This window comes from Lytechinus pictus, chromosome 3 (assembly GCF_037042905.1).
Source record: "Lytechinus pictus isolate F3 Inbred chromosome 3, Lp3.0, whole genome shotgun sequence".
Taxonomy (NCBI): Eukaryota; Metazoa; Echinodermata; class Echinoidea; order Temnopleuroida; family Toxopneustidae; genus Lytechinus; species Lytechinus pictus.
Window position 1 is genome coordinate 36646336 of NC_087247.1, and position 16326 is coordinate 36662661.

Consider the following 16326-nt stretch of genomic DNA (forward strand, 5'->3'; position numbering starts at 1 on the left):
TGTTCCTTGTTTATTGCAATGAACTTGCAGGTATTACAACATCACTACAGAGATGCTTGCATGTTTGCTTTTCTCACAGTCTACCCCTCTCTTCTTTGTTCTTTTCAACTGCGTTTTGCCACCTCTTTTTGGCGCTTATTTCTTTGTCTCATCTTTTCTGATGTTGGTAAAAACAACTTGTTTTCTCTACCACATCATCACTCGATCTACTCTCTGCCTTCGTCCTGTCCACTCATGCTGACCATCTCATCCAGCTGCTAGTGAGGATTGAATCAAATCTTGTGGAGGATCAACTTATACTTAATTATTTCTCTGCATTTTCCAATCTTATTCCTTACCGTCACTTCCACTCATTCGAAGTCTATATTCTCTGCATATTTAATGAGCTCATTACTTCGCGAGACATTTTGTGACATCTGTCCCTTTTTCTAATCTATTTGAAATTGTGAAGTGTATATATTTCTATTCACGGATTTGTGCAATTTATCTGAGATTCTGAGCGGCTGGATCCCATTCTATCTTCTGGCGAGCAAGAATTAAGGTAGGACCTAACTTTTATATAAATATTAGGAGATCGGCTTTGCCAATTTCCTAAAAGAGTATGAATTTGACAAGTTGATAAATATTTTATAGGATTTGAAAACCTGTTAGTTCCACCTGTGTGCAGCAATATGTGCTATCCTAATTATTTACCTACAGTAACCCACATTAGAACCAAGTAATAATAGGCCAAACTTCAATGTGAAGTCTACCCAACCGGAAGTCATGAAAATCAATCAAGTAATAAAGTTATGGAGCTTTAAAGTTTGTTGTGACGTCACATGTGAGCAACTCAATCTCCCATAAATCACAATTTTTTAATGGTTCATGATTGGACAATTTTGTCTTTTGTTGACATGTCTATGAAATAACATTTCAGAATGTATCCTGAATTTTCCAGATAAAATCACAGAGAAAATTGCAATTAATTGTAATAATATTCAATGACACATTGGAGTCTGCCCACATGTGATGTATACAAAAATAAAAACTTTTTTTTATTATGGCCTTAACTCTGATATTCTTTGATTGATCATGTTGTGCCAATATCAGGCCAATACTTCTGTCATTTTCCTTGATAGCCTTCACCCCGATCACAATAACCAACCTGACCTAGGGTGAAATAGTTCAGATTTTACAATCCAAAAACGAGAGTATCTCGTACAGGCCTACCCTGTTGTCCCCCCCCCCCCCCCTGGAAGTATTTACTCCCATCATCATGCAGAGACGGGAGAGTAAGATATTGTAGGCCTAACGAATGAGCCAATTCAGCAACAGTGGCGAAATATTAAAAGAATGTTTAAAAGAATGTACATATATTATTGGCTTATCAGGCAAAATTTATATTTCAAATGTGAGCGAGCGAGCAAAAATTTGGACCTTTTTTATCAATAAATCTTTTTTTGTAGATTTTTACATGAAATAATATCATAATTCAATCTTTTTTTTTTTTGGGGGGGGTTGTCTTGGTCATTAAAATAATTTGTGGGGACAAGCACCCCCATCTGTATGCCACTGCGATTTAAAATGCTGTGAAAATGATAGAAATAAGATTTTCTTTTTTGTACTTTTGGTAAAAAACATTTGGTTGAGTATGAAATCTTAAGAAAAAGTTCATGACGAAAAAAATTAACCTCCTTGGCGGGGAATCGAACCCCGGTCTTCCGCGTGACAGGCGGAGATACTCACCACTATACTACCAAGGAATTGGTTGGATGAGAGAGAAATTCAATACAACTTATAATTCATAGCCGCTGTAAATAGTCTGTAAGCGCAGACCCGGCCATTGTAAAACATGATTCTGATTCACGAGTTTCGGTCAGGGTCTTCAGATCACTTAGGAACCCGGCCAGGGGTTTTACTTGAATTTTTCAAGTTCAATGATAAAGTATGCATGCACGTTCGTTGATCCCGGCTTCGGCCACACCTCTCGACACACCCCCACATGAACTTGAACACGTGCTTGCAAGCGCTACATCAAGCCTGCCCCTGGGCTGCTGTGCGACTTACGGTACCGTACCTTGCGAGATTTTTTTTCCCCGTACCGCGACACAAGGTTCAAAGGGCACTTTTGCTGCTGTATATGTGTACCGCCAGGCTCCGGCCGGCCTCGATCCCGATCCTGCGCTAGTGTACAACAGGGCGAGCTAGGAACAGCAGCGGCATAAGGAATTTAAAGATAAGCTGCCAAAGGCAAGGGCAAAGCGATAAGTTACGCAAAACCTGAACAAGTGGGGTTACATTGCGTGTAATCTAAAGTTATACCGGGTATTGTTGTTATTGTGCCTGACCTGCTGTATTGACTATTTTCAGATGAAATAATTGCATGTATTGACGTCGTCATGTCTTCGTATTCTTCGGGGATACGCTTATCAAAACTCACTACAGAGTTGATATCGGCAGGCCTTAACCTTCGGACTGCTGGGACGTCTTCCATCTCCAGATGCTGCAACACCGCGGCGGGTTGTGTCATTTATTCTCAACGTCGACTACTTCATAATGCACCTCACACAAAATATGCAGCTCTTTCAACATGTCACCCGAGTGGATCCCATAGACTTGCAAAATTTAAATCTAATCAAGGATGGAATAATCCTAACCCTTCATGTAATATGATTAACCTTGTGAGGAACATGTCTTCTGATAGTGATATTCTTCCTGATCCTTCCAATCTTATTTTTCGGCAGGTGAGTATTTCAATTTACGATTCAATGGCATGATTAGGCCTAACTTAATCATTAATGGAAAAAGAAAAGATCAGAGTATGATGTACATGTAGACCAAAAGCTTCGGTCTCTGTTATGTTGGCTGTTCCGCTGAACTCAGTTGGCTCACTCACCACGAGGAGAAAAAAAAATTAAAAATGACGTTTAAAAACTCCAAACAGATGGCTGCCAGCTGTCTAATGTACATGTATGTAGTCTGATTAATGTTATTTCTTTGCAATATTCTAACAACATTGGCCTGTTAATGTTATCTCACCATTTTGTAAAAAAAAACTTAAATTATTGCAACCCTGTTTCAGAATCAGATCCCAATATGATTAGAGTTAATATTTATTTATTATAATTATTATAGTAATATCTATGACGAAGTGCAAGTTTATTTGCCTGTAGTTTCTAGATTTGATATTTGCAATTGATTTCAAATAACATTTATTTGCAACATACACATAACTGTTGGATAGAAATTCTTGAACAACTGGAAAGATAAAACTATTGTAAATTATTTTTGAAAAATACATGTATTGGTAAAACAACTGGCGGATCCAGGGCGAGGGGGGGGGGCACAGCTGGCCCATGCCCCCCCCTTTGAAAGTGAAAACTTTTTTTTTGCTTTTCAAATTTTTTGGGGGACGAAATATCCTTAATTTGGGTTAAAACCCTTTTTTTTTTGCTTGTCATTTTTTTTCTCAGAAAAATGTGCCCCCCCCCCCATTTTGGAAAATCCATAAATAAATGGGTCAAGATTTGTGTGCTGTCCTGTTTCCTTGTAAGACTCCTGTGTTGTTTCAGTGATTTCAAAAGCTAACATTATAACCCTATTAAAGCTATTGGTGTATTAAGATTTTTAAGATCAACATTTTCTGCTGAGTTTTTTGGTTTTGGCATGATTTAATCTCATAACCAAAACTCAACTTTATCTTTTACTTTTTTTCTTCAACTCTGTTCAGCTTTTTGACTACCAGTCCTACACATACACATATCTACTTGGAGACAAGGATACTAAGGATGCAATTCTTATTGACCCTGTCATTGAACTTGTCAAGAGAGACTTGCACCTTGTAGAAGATCTTGGGCTTAATCTTATTTATGCGAGTAAGTCCCTTATCAGCTTTCAGTTTGTTAAAAGTTTGTATTTGAATTTTGAAGTATGAATATTTGCCACTAAAACTGTTCAAACAAGTTTACAAAGTGCAAACAGACAGATGAAGTCGGTGGAAGGGAAATCTCAGGGAACTCCTGATACTAATTACTGGTATGTGTAAAAAATACTTTCTTACTCTTTTCATTAAAGGGGGAGTGAACTGTGTGTGGTCTCTCATTGACTGTGTGATATAAATAGATACATAGTAGTAAAATATAGTTTTCAGATACCTACTAATACTACAGAGAATAAATTACCTATAATTATATTTGTATAGAGAAACTAAAATGTTTTGAGAGGAAAAGTAATTGTTTTGCTACTAGGTAACATAATTATTACGGTATAAATGTATTGAGTAGTTAATTAGCATGTTATCATTCAAGTGGGTCTAAATTACTAGACTACACTAGCATTATGGGTCAGGAAACTGGCCAGGTATGAGTAGTTGAGGACTTGAGATGGTACTATTGGTTCGTATCTGCTTTAATGTGTTATAAAATCATTAAATAATTTTTGAATTGAGAAATATGACGAATTTTTTTGTTTGTATTCAAATGCACAGTACCAGACTGCAATTGGTGTATCAAGCCCATATAGTTTCTCAATATTTCTTCAACAAAATTATATATTAATATTATAAAACTATGTTTTTCTTCAAACGTTGACTGATCCCTTACATGTATCTCACTTGCTGTATCATCTTTAGATCGGTCCCAATCTCTTTCTGTATTTCACATATACATATGGATTTAGGCCTATATATACTAGCGACTAAGATATACATTGACATGGTGACACGACATGTGCTCCTGCGACATTTGCTCAGGTCTTGATATCTCAGAGGGCATAGGATTAGAGTTAGGATTGAAATTTTTATCCAGAATAATGTAAAGATTATGATGGTTTATTTAGTTTTGGAGGTTTGGTTTTATGTTTCAGTTTCGGTTAACGTGCAGATTCTCCATCAAAGCAATTGTCACTGGAGCAAATGTCATTGGACTGACATTATGTTACATGTATTCAATTGGGAATAACACAATAAATCTTCCACCCACCTCCCATCCCCCTTTCCTGTTCAATTTGTTTGCTTCTTGAATCTACATCAGTGGTATCTCACCTCTCTTATTTAATGCTACATTACTTCACCTGAATCTTAACCTTCCATCATTCTACAGCTTTCTCTATTCTCCTTTAAAAAGATGTTATTTGTCTAGATCTCTCATGGAAATTATGTGATAGCACATTTCAATTATTCCACATTTTTATACATTCCTCAGTTAATACCCACTGCCATGCTGATCACATAACTGGAACAGGTTTGATCAAAGAGAAGATACCAGGCTGTAAAAGCATTATCAGTCAGAAGAGTGGGGCCAAGGCAGACCTCTACATTGATGAGGGTGATCAGATCAAGTTTGGAAATTTGGTGAGTAACCATTTAAACTGCATCTATACTTTGAGCAATAAAACCCAAAAGAATGTATTACTCTCAAAGTACCAGTGAAGGGCATGTACCAGCATTGTTAATGAAACTCCAATGTATGGTGCATTGTATAATGGTAGTAAAATAAGTAATGGCAAACAATCAGAAGATCATTAAGTTGGCAGAGAAAAAAGATCAACCATTGAGGAAGGAAAGGCCGACATATTTCTCCCCAAAAATTCTAACAAGCCAGAAACAATTGGATATTATGGTTCCAGGGGCAGAAGCCAGGGGCCTTCTGTTGTATTTGATGGGTCTTCAAGGAGCAGGGGGCGAGGACCCATGATCCGCCACTCTGGCAAATCATATATATAATTGATGCTAAGTTTTTGTAAAACTATAGCCCACTTTGAAGAAATTTGGAAAGTAGATAATGATATTGTGGTTGTTTTATTTTTGGAATTGACTGCATGATCATACCTGTAGGCTATATACATGCAGGGCAACTATTGTATGGGCATATTGCATAAGTTTCTAAAAGCAGTCAACCAACCCCCTACCCCACCTGAAAAATGTTAATGAAAACAAATTGGGAATTGTTAAGGATATGTAAACAATCGTTGAATATTCTGTACTTGCATGCAGAAGTCTTTTTGTGAACATGTACTGCATAAATTGTGTCTGATATGATTAGTCCTGAAATGTGATTGACAGGGACTAGAATAAATCTTAGGGACCTTTTAGGAATTATTTACTTTTCATTCGTTTCTGCTGAGCTCAGCATTACATGTAGATTGATCAAAAGACATTTGAACATGTACACAAATACAGTGTCCCAGAAAAAAACAAAACCCTGAATAGACCAGTTCGTAGTTACTCATGGACAATTTTTGGTCAAATGACCTTTCATTTCTTTCATTATGATAGGCAGATTTCAAAGCAAAATATTACGTAAGCTTGCCTCACATAGCAGGATAAAGAAATTGAATAGACCAGGTGACTAGAAGAGCACACCAATGAACACTTTATGAAGGTATTTGTTGCATTCCTACTTTGAATGCATATCATAGCATGTTGCACAATGTACTTGGCAAACTGTGAAAACCAGTCATTCGTGGACGCGTTGTTGTTTTTTGTGGATGTAAATGAAAACCACAATTCAAAAGAATATATGAATAATCAAGACATCGAAGTTGGTGCTTATCTTATTAGATTTTAAACCACCATGTCACTTTAGTACAAATGACCTTCCTCTGATCATGCGTAGAATCTTTTGATCATGCGCAGAAAGGAACTACGAACTGGCTTATTTATCAGTGTTATATCATAAGTTAATCAACAAATTTTATTCTTGATATATGACACTTTTTGGTGAAGCTTTCATTTAACACATTTTTCTTGTGCATATTTTACCCCTTGGTGAGAAAAGAAAAGATTGAAGAAAGGGTACCAAGTATTTTCTTTTGGTGCGCACAAAATAAATTTTAAAGAGAAAATCATATTTTGATGTTCATTTTCTGCCCTTTATTGACACCTAGATTTAAGAAAAATAAAGGAATGCTTAGATTTTCATAATTTTACAAAGGAAGAAATTTTCACACATGGTTACCTGCCATAGGAGCAAACAGAATATTCACTAACCACTCAATTTTTACTAGACCACTCCAGGCTCAAGCCATGTGTCAGATCTTCTACAGGATGTCAGGTAATTTATGGAAATGCAAGCCTGATTAAAAAAAAAACATTTCAAACAGGTGCCTTAATAATGGTCAGGAAATGGATTTAAAAAAATGTCATTTGTTTTTTTCATTTGAAATCCAGATGCATTTTTTTCCAAACAACTTTTTGATACACTTTCTTCATATTTCTTGTTTATATCTATCATAAGTTATGAAATTTAAGAGGAGTCTCTCAAAGCTTTTATAAACATGCTTCATTTGTTAAAAGTATAGTTTGGAATAAGATCTGACAAGGTATCAGTAATTCTTGGTCTTGTTTTTTACTCTGACACACTGTACGGAAAGAAGTCAAAAGTCAACATTTGAATAATTATTTCCCAATGTTATTTGCAACATGTGAATACATGCTACATGACATATACAGTAGGCCTACATGGTCTTTGGAGTTGAACTTTGATTCATTACATTGTTCAGTTCTAGTTTTTTTTCTAAATGAACAAAAAAGCTTATCACTTGGTATTGATTCATTAACAAACAAATCTGTGCATAAAATTGTACCATGCTAGCATATTCAAATAAAATGTGCCTCTTAAATACATAAAATGATTGGCAAATTTTTTAATGTTTAGAAGTCCTATTGGTTTTGTAGAACCTCTGATCCTGTTAAATATTTCATGGCCCTTTTATAATAGCAGTGTGAAATGGTCATACCAAGTCTTCCAAGTTGTAAAGGAGAAGGCATACTTACTGTCTTTTACTGTATTGAAAAAGAGACCTATCATACTTAAATGCTTCACAGAGGCCTACCATACATTTAGGCTACCTGAAGAAAAAGTAACTAAAAGAGTTAAGGTCAAATTAAAAACTATCAAAGTTCAGTTCCACTGATAATGTTTACTTTCACAAGTAGTATTCATCTTGTCCTCAAATGTTCAGTTTGTTCGCTGGGATTGTTTTCACTCCCCCAAATTTCATATTTTCCCCAATACTCAAAGTGCAGCTTGTCTCCTTAGCTCAAGATATATGTACATATCTTTAAAAATGTATTTAACACAAAACAATGTTGAACTCACAAAACTTAGGAAGCAGTATCTTTACAGATAATGGAGCAAAAAAAAAATAATTTTGTGTACAAAAACATTGAAAGTTTTATACATTAAACCTGCCATTTTGAATCATCATTGGCAAGTTGAAGATCACCATGCCCATGGAAACTAAATAAAGATTCAGTAAACTTTCATTACCAACTCTGGTGGATTTGTTTTCCAAAATGCTCTATAACTATATAATTCTCTCTTTTCATTTAAGTCAGGGTGACCAGATTTCACAAAATGAAATAAGTGACAATCGACAAAAAAAGATCAACAAAGAAGGCTACACAGTGTTAGACTTATGAAAAATATAAAGAATTGGAAGGGAGGGTGAACGAAAGAATGAAGGAGAGAAAGGAAAGAGATGAATTGAGAAGAAAGAAAGAAAAAATGAAGGGGAAAATGAAGGAAAAAAAAGAATAAAAGAAGAATGAAAGAGAGAAAAAAGGTTTCCATCATTCTTTGAATTAAATATAGAAAGAAAGGAAAAGAAAGGAAGGGAAGATGAATAAATATTGAAAGACATAATAAAGGAGAGAAAGAAAACCAAAAAAAAAGGAGGAAAGAAAGAAAGAATGAATTAAGGAAAGAAAAATGTTTCCTTCATTCTTTGAAAGAAAGAAACAAACAAAGAAAGAAGAAAAACAGGAAGGAAGGAAAGGAGGGAGGGAAAGAAAGAAAGAATAAGGGGAAAGAATTAGAAGAAAAAAATGAAATAAAGAATTAAAGAAAGGAGGAAAGAGAGGGAGGAAAGAATGAAAAAAAAGAGAAAATAATGAAAAGGAGAGGGAGGGAGAAGGAAGCAAAAAAGTTTAAGGAAAGAAAGAATGAAGGAAATAAAAAAGGAAATTTAATAAAGAAGGAAAGAAAGAAAAAAAATGAACACGTGGAGAGGGATCAAAGGATAGGAAATAAAGATAGATGGAACAAAAAAAGGGCCAGCAGGAAGGATAGAAGGCTGAAGAAAGAAGGATAGAAAAAAAAGAGGGAAAAAGTTTAAACTTCAAGCAACCAAAACCAATCCAATCATCTAACAAAAGTCAATGATATTTGGTGTTTTTTAAATACATTTTCAAAATAAAAAAACAAACAAATGTTTTAGAAATGAATAAAATTTCAAAGTGAAACATTGTCAACTTAAAAGTTAGATGAAACATCGCGGCATCATACACAACAAGACTCAAAACGAAAGCTAAAACAACTAGATCTAGTTATGAAAACTCAATAACTTGTTCCTCCGGTTACATCTCCAAATCAGTAATCTGAGAATCTATTATAATCATACAAATTTCCCGCCGATTTTGTGATGATTTTGGTGGAAACTGTTTATCATGTCATTGTTTGCATTGAGAATCTGCTCCGATCCTACATGCCTAGCTAGTAGCCTGCCACACACTAGCCTCTTGTCGAGGCCCTGGCGGCTGAATTGCGAAGCGAATTAGGCCTGGCGAGCGCAGCGAGCCAGGGCCTCTTGACATCTGAGCTGAATTATATATTCATGAGGAACATCTTCCTAATGAATATACATGAGTCATGAATATTAACGGTCACCTAGTCAACCAATGAAAATGTCAAACCTGTTTCGTCCGGGATTCGCAGGGATTCATTTAATTGCGGGACACTAAATGGGATATAACCAGCAAAATGCTACAAGTATAGTGGTACTACTTCTACTACTAGTACTAGCCGTAACAGACCCATCACCACCACAAAACTTTCCGGGGATCGGCCTGGTCAGACTCGAGTCAAGGGGAAGCACCAACTGAACTACTCGACTCCAGCATTCCCTCTCTGCACCGCGGAGATAGATAATCGACGCATAGTGGAATCGCATGAAAGATTACATTTTTTCCATATCCTGTGGGTAGATTTACAAAAACATCTCGTCCTTTCAGTGCAGATTTCATTTCATCGACTTGCAAATCCTTAAATCGGTCAATATTCAGCGTTTTAGATGCATATTCAATGCTCTTTGATATTTCGTCGTCACTCTTCGCCAGAATCCACATGTCGCCATTCAAGATGAGCTCATGAATATTAAATATGACGTCATAGCAGCCTGCGCTCTCATTGGATGATTTTCACCGACCAGTTTTTGGTCGGAATATTGGTAAAAACAATTTTTGGGTTAGCAAGAAAATAAACGCAGAACTTGCAAAAGTTTAGCTATCGATTTTATTGTTGTCTCTGCTTCATCATCAGTTGGTTATTTGATGAGAATTTGTCACTTTTAAATGTATTAAGTACATTTTGTTCAATATTCTGAGATACGGGACAAATAGGCGTCCGGGGAAGGGTTTATCGGGACGCTGGGACAAAGGAGCAAAATACGGGACGATCCAGGGAAATATGGGACGTCTGGTCACCCTGATTTAAGTGGATAGGGTTCCCTAGGGCTTCCTTTTCCTAAGAGCAATGACATGAAAAGAAAAAAAGGAAATAAAAACAACATGCGAAGAGTAATTGATTTATACCATTCTGTTTTGCAGGCTTTAGATGTGCGTTCTACCCCTGGCCATACATCTGGGTGTGTCACCTATGTATTGCGCAATGAGACAGGGACACCTGTAATGGCTTTTACTGGAGATGCCATCCTCATCAGAGGATGTGGCAGGACAGATTTCCAGGAAGGTAAACTGAACTTTAAAATATAATATATCACTTGAAAGATGTAGAGCCATTTTTCAGTAATTATTTAAGTAAAAGACTTCTTTCAACTAATTACAGGTCTGAGGTGCTGACCTATATGCTAGCTGTTTTTCAAATAATGGTTTTAAGAATTTTAAAACCTCCAACCACTGGTTGCCAGAGCCAATTTATTTTGAGGTTGTTCATCCAGTTTTTTTATTGTATTGTGCTGTGCCCCAGAATGCCCTTGTTTTCCAAAATCATGTAAATGCTGACAAGTTTGTACTTCCCCAAGCGATGTACATGTTCCCAGATATCATGTGAATGGAGTCCTGGAATTGCATTTGTTGTTATGTATGAAATATTTGTAATATTGTCTGTTCTTGATCCCATATAGGTGATTCTGGGACACTCTATGACTCTGTTCATGGAAAGATTCTCTCATTACCCCCTTCAACAAGATTGCTGCCAGCCCATGACTACACAGGTATGCATATTGCATGACACAATTTTAAGTACGGTACCATTCACTTACGATTTATGATTAATGTATTATTAATGATCTGCTGATTGACAGATTGGTATCTTTCAAGCCCCCCCCCCCCCCCCCCAACACCGTTCAATGTATCCTTATGTTTATTTTTAAAATTTGTAGTTCCGGGGGATTATAAGTACATACATTTTCCCTCAGGACCCACAACCATCATCAGATCTAATATCCTGTTCCTGATACACACTCATCTTATGAATTCAAGTTATTTTTATTGTTTACTTAAATTGTTACTGTTGTTAGAATTGTTATTTGAGTAACAACTATTATTGTTAATTGAAATTACTATCGTAAATCTGAATTGTTATCGTGAATCAAAGTTATTGTAAAATTGAATTAGTATTGTCATGGTAATTGAAATTATCCTCGTGGCAATTCAGCCTTCATGGCTGCAAAAGATTTTTGTATACTGTTACAACTATATTATGACTTGCTTTGAAGATATTGTCAATTTCATATTATTTGCAGGGCAGACAATGACAACGGTGAAAGAAGAATTGCAGTTTAATCCGAGATTAACCAAGACGAAAGAAGAGTTCATTAAAATCATGCATGAGCTTAACCTCCCCTACCCAAAAGCAATAGGTGAGTATTCCAACCTGCACTTTCTATTCAGTGGATTTGATGATTTCACTTTGCTTTGAACAATAATGGTTTATGAGAAAAGAAATATATAGTATATATACTGAATGAGTTAGAATAAGCTTTACAACTTAATAATCGCTAGTTGAATGAAAAAAACACAAAAAACACTCTATTCCTGAAAAGTATCCTCTCCCAAATAAATTGATACCATTTTATGCGGTATTAGTTTGGGTGTTAATAATGAGGTATTGTTTGTTTTGGAGTAAAATTTGATTTGTTTCATAGTAAAGCATGGCTACAATGGATGAATCCAGATATTGGTAAAGACTCATGATTCTGAGTCATATTGAGCCTTTGTTCTTGTATATTGTTCTATCTTTTCATTTTCGATCTGACTCTTCATATTTAGTGTAATCAGAGAGAACATGGAGCATCACTTCAAAGAACTGCTAATTAGATGCCATTTAATGAAAATAAGTTTCCATATTCATTAGGTTAATGTACATATCTAATTCATTCACCTCTCTCTCTCTCTCTCTCTCTCTGTATTTTCACTTCTCAGACAAAGCACTTCCTGCCAACTTGGTCTGTGGTGTCGTTGGGGAGGGATATGACATGTGAGAAGATGGAGACATGTCAGATCAAACTTTGTACATGTATCCATCGATATTGAAGACAAAGATGACTTCTAAAAAGATAAATGGTTTTTAGATTAAATTTGGATCATGGATGTAAGAATCAATGTGCAAGGCGATATATAAAATATACAAACATGTTTCTGGAAAAGAAGTAGGATCCGACTCTCTTCTGCTGCTTCATACATCATTACACATTTATATGATGTAAAAAGTATATGCGACTGTATTTCTTGCATTTACCATCCAAGTGCTTCCTCATTTACAGTATTCTGTATTTTTTGGAAGTTCAGATGATCATCGTAATTGACACTTTGATCAAAATTGAAATTGGGAGAATTTGTAAAGTAATTGTTGCTCCTCTCTATCCACTTAATTCCTTCTTTGTTAATAATCATAATTTATACTTGGGTTTTATGATTAAAGAAAGCAGCAAGGTTTATCTCTTTATAGGAATCAAGAATACATGAATGTCAACTTTATGCCTTGACTTTAGATGGGGTAATTGGAATAAGCTCAGTATACAATTTTCTGGGTGATGGTACTACATTAATGCATATTCATTTAATTTTGAGTATTCAATTGTTTTGTGGAGAATTTTTCAGCTCAGATGGTTTGATAAATGGCTATCTATCTGAAAAGCACATTTTAAAAAGCTTATTACCATTTTCCCCTTCGTTTGTGAAAAGTAATCCCCCTTATGATGTGATAACCTTTTCTTTTTGCCTGCCGGCTAATAAAAAAAAAATCCCCTTATTTATTCATTTTTTTTTCACTTGTGAAAGAAAATTGTTTATGTCACCCCTCTCTGACAAAAACCTTGAATTGCCCATAATAATTACATTACAGTGAGGAAGAAAAGTAATGGTTGTGAGCTTATGTGCCGTCTTTTTGTCTCAAAATGGTCCTTAATATAAAAGTGACATGTATATGTAGTGTGTCGCTCATTATCACGTAATCCATCAGTCAATATTCAATTACGTGCCATTGTGATGCAACATTAAATAAGTTGAATTCTCAGATCATATATATGATGAAGTTTATCTCTACGTGCAGAGTACAAAGAGATCAAAGGTAGGAATAACAAAAAAAAAAAAAAAAAACCTGACAGGAAAAAAACAGAAATATGAAACCTGTTTTCCTTGCACATTGTGGATAATGAATATGTTCTCACCGTGTTTTTGCATATATAGTTCCTGTATATTTGGCTGAGTCTTTACAATTGAATAGTGCATTCTAAATTGATTCTCAATTTTATGTTCCCATTTCCGCAACTCTTCAATTTTTCATTTATTTTCATTTTCTAAATCTGATTTATTTATCAATTTTAATTATTTTTCATTTATCTACTATATTGGGGAGGAAAGGGAGTGTGTATAATACTCAGTCTGTTTACAGATCTACTGGCAGATATTTAGAAGATATAAACATCAGTTGTATGTTGTATGATAAAGTAATTAATTTTGTGATAAAATGTGAATGTTTTGCATAAATCTTTAAAATATTTTTGTGAAGAACTTTGTACATTTCATAACTGATTGCTGCCCTCTGGAAGGAGGATAATCTAAAGTCACTTCACCTTAGTCCAGTTACTGTATGTGCCATATGAGCCGGCATTCAAGGTTTGTGATATGAAAATTAACCAGTTATTTTGTATGGTTTATTTCCAATTCGTCTAACGCCAATTCGTCCGTTTTCCAACTCGTCTACTTTCATTTGGTCTACCATCAGGGGTGCGTTTCATCAATATTTACATCCGACAAGTTGTCAGATCTGACATCTTTCCATGATTTTGATTGGCTGAGAGGCACTGTTCCTATGGTAACTGTCGGATAAAATGGGACTTGTCGGATAAAACGTCCGACAAGTCCTTTCATGAAACGCCCCCCAGTTTGTCCACTCACCACATGGTCTTCTTTTATTCAGTCTAATGCCATTCTGTCTAATAACCAGTTGGTCCAATAGCAAGTTAGTCCATATACCATTCGGTCTAATTAAACTAACGTGTAAATTGTGCAAAATGAATGAAAAGAAAATGGGTATTAGACCAACTGGTTATTAGACGAACTGGTGACTAGACGAAGTGATGAATGGACCAAATGGTTGTAAGACTAAATGTCGATGGACGGAATGGCATTAGACTAAATGAAGGTAGAACTTTTTTATTTCCTTGTTCCATGTTTACTGTATCATGCTCTAAAATATTTCTGTATTCTGTCATGATAATACTGGCCTGTTACATAGTATATATTGTATTACAATCAACTGTTCACATCAGTGATACCAAGTGCCATTATGGGTATATGCCTTTGGTCTATGTAAACATACATGCACAACAGTATAATTACTTAAGATCTGCATGATCAAGTCTATGAAAAGATTCTGTAGAATAAGGAACCACATGCAACAGTAAATTTGTACCGTTAATTGTGATAATACTGCACTTTTTCCTGGCCAAAACAAGATTTAGTTTTAGGACAATTCTGGTTATAAGATGTTAATTAGAGTTTGCCAATCATTTGTGGATGTTGCACAATTTCTGAAACATTTCCAATACAATACATGGACTAATGCTTCACCCTGGCATTGGAATAACCTGGAAGAGATCAGTCTTAGATATATTGTAAACGGTTATTGTAGATGACAAAATTTGCTCAGTTTAAAAGCTAAAGTTTTGTGATATACATGTACAAATGTGGTATTTCACATGATAAAATCATGATCCCCTTTATATATATATATATACATGTATGTATAGTCTTCCTGATTTTTATTTTTTACTTCATAGGCTAATGATTTTTGTATCATGAATAGTGTGGTATGATAGAATTTGCAATATCAATAAAGGCCAAAAGGGTATATTTGTACTTAGTACTCTTTCATGATAAAATGTATATGTTGACTGTTAATGATAAGATCATTTATAAAGGTCATTTATATTTCTTGTAATATGAAAGAGGTTTTACTTGCTGTACCATCGAGTAAATCTGAATACTGTTTAATGAATACTTATAATCGGAAGGTTTGATGCATTTTGGTGTTCATGAATAAAATAATTTTTTAATAAATGGAATTTTATTCACTGTTTCACCTAAATTGATCTTGATATTTTAGATTACAATGGAACATAAAATTTTATCTTTCTACATGGATATAAATACAGTGCGTCCCAAAAAAAACGTACCGAGATTTATCATAACTTAATCACAAATACAATAGACAAATGACCTACCATTGTAAAGCTTAGAATCTCCTATTTCGTCAGAAATTACTTAGATTAGTTCTCATTCACGCATAAGTGAGCAAAGACAATTTGAAGAGGGGATACCAAAAAGTCATTTGGCGGGCTGTATCTGGGTTTCAAAATGAAAACCAAATTCTTAAAAAGTTCAATATCTGCTCTATAATTTGATACCTCAATTACAGAAAATGGTCAAGAAATAAGAAAGTTCTGGTTATTTGAAATAAGGCTTGAATTTCGATAATTTCATAAAATTAAGAGGTTCTACAGGCTAGCATTCAAACTCACTTGACACTCCATTTTGTTGACGATCAGCCATGCATTAAGTCTTTTGTTAACCATGTGATAGCTTCTGTGGGAAACCGGTGAAAACACTTTTATTTAATGAAATGAAAGTATGGAAATACAAGCATTGTTTCAAGGGAACATAACTTTTTTACTTCTTGACCATTTTTTGTGATTAAGGTGTCAAATAAAAGAGCAGATATTGAACTTTTTAGGCATGTGATTTTCTTTTTGAAATTCAGATAGCCCCCGCCAAATGATTTTTTGGTATCCTTTCTTCAAATTGTTTTTGCTCACTCATGC

General features: G+C 34.9%; 1 protein-coding gene and 1 non-coding gene across 3 annotated transcripts; one reads left to right on the forward strand and one right to left on the reverse strand.

Moving 5' to 3' along the window:
• The first annotated feature begins 459 nt into the window (after nt 1-459).
• On the forward strand, nt 460-15570 carry LOC129257333 (persulfide dioxygenase ETHE1, mitochondrial-like). Of its 2 annotated transcripts, XM_064096951.1 has the most exons (8): nt 460-541; nt 2353-2726; nt 3713-3857; nt 5184-5332; nt 10589-10730; nt 11125-11214; nt 11746-11862; nt 12425-15570. In XM_064096951.1, exons 2-8 carry the CDS (start codon nt 2382-2384, stop codon nt 12481-12483), a joined length of 1047 nt encoding a protein of 348 aa, XP_063953021.1. In that variant the 5' UTR covers nt 460-541; nt 2353-2381; the 3' UTR covers nt 12484-15570. The 2 variants fall into 2 exon arrangements, with proteins under 2 accessions (XP_063953021.1, XP_054751609.1); XM_054895634.2 differs by lacking the exon at nt 460-541 and having other exon boundaries at nt 1815-2726.
• On the reverse strand, nt 1674-1745 carry TRNAD-GUC (transfer RNA aspartic acid (anticodon GUC)). The gene has a single exon. It is a non-coding gene; the product is annotated as a tRNA-Asp (tRNA).
• Nucleotides 15571-16326: the final 756 nt, after the last annotated feature.

Bases quoted from the DNA above. Each gene is read 5' to 3' on its own strand.
- LOC129257333 (XM_064096951.1), top strand. From the start codon at position 2,382: ATGTCTTCGTATTCTTCGGGGATACGCTTATCAAAACTCACTACAGAG. The intron at 2,727-3,712 runs GTGAGTATTTCA...AACTCTGTTCAG, and splicing joins CCAATCTTATTTTTCGGCAG to CTTTTTGACTACCAGTCCTA. The intron at 11,863-12,424 runs GTGAGTATTCCA...TTCACTTCTCAG, and splicing joins CCCCTACCCAAAAGCAATAG to ACAAAGCACTTCCTGCCAAC.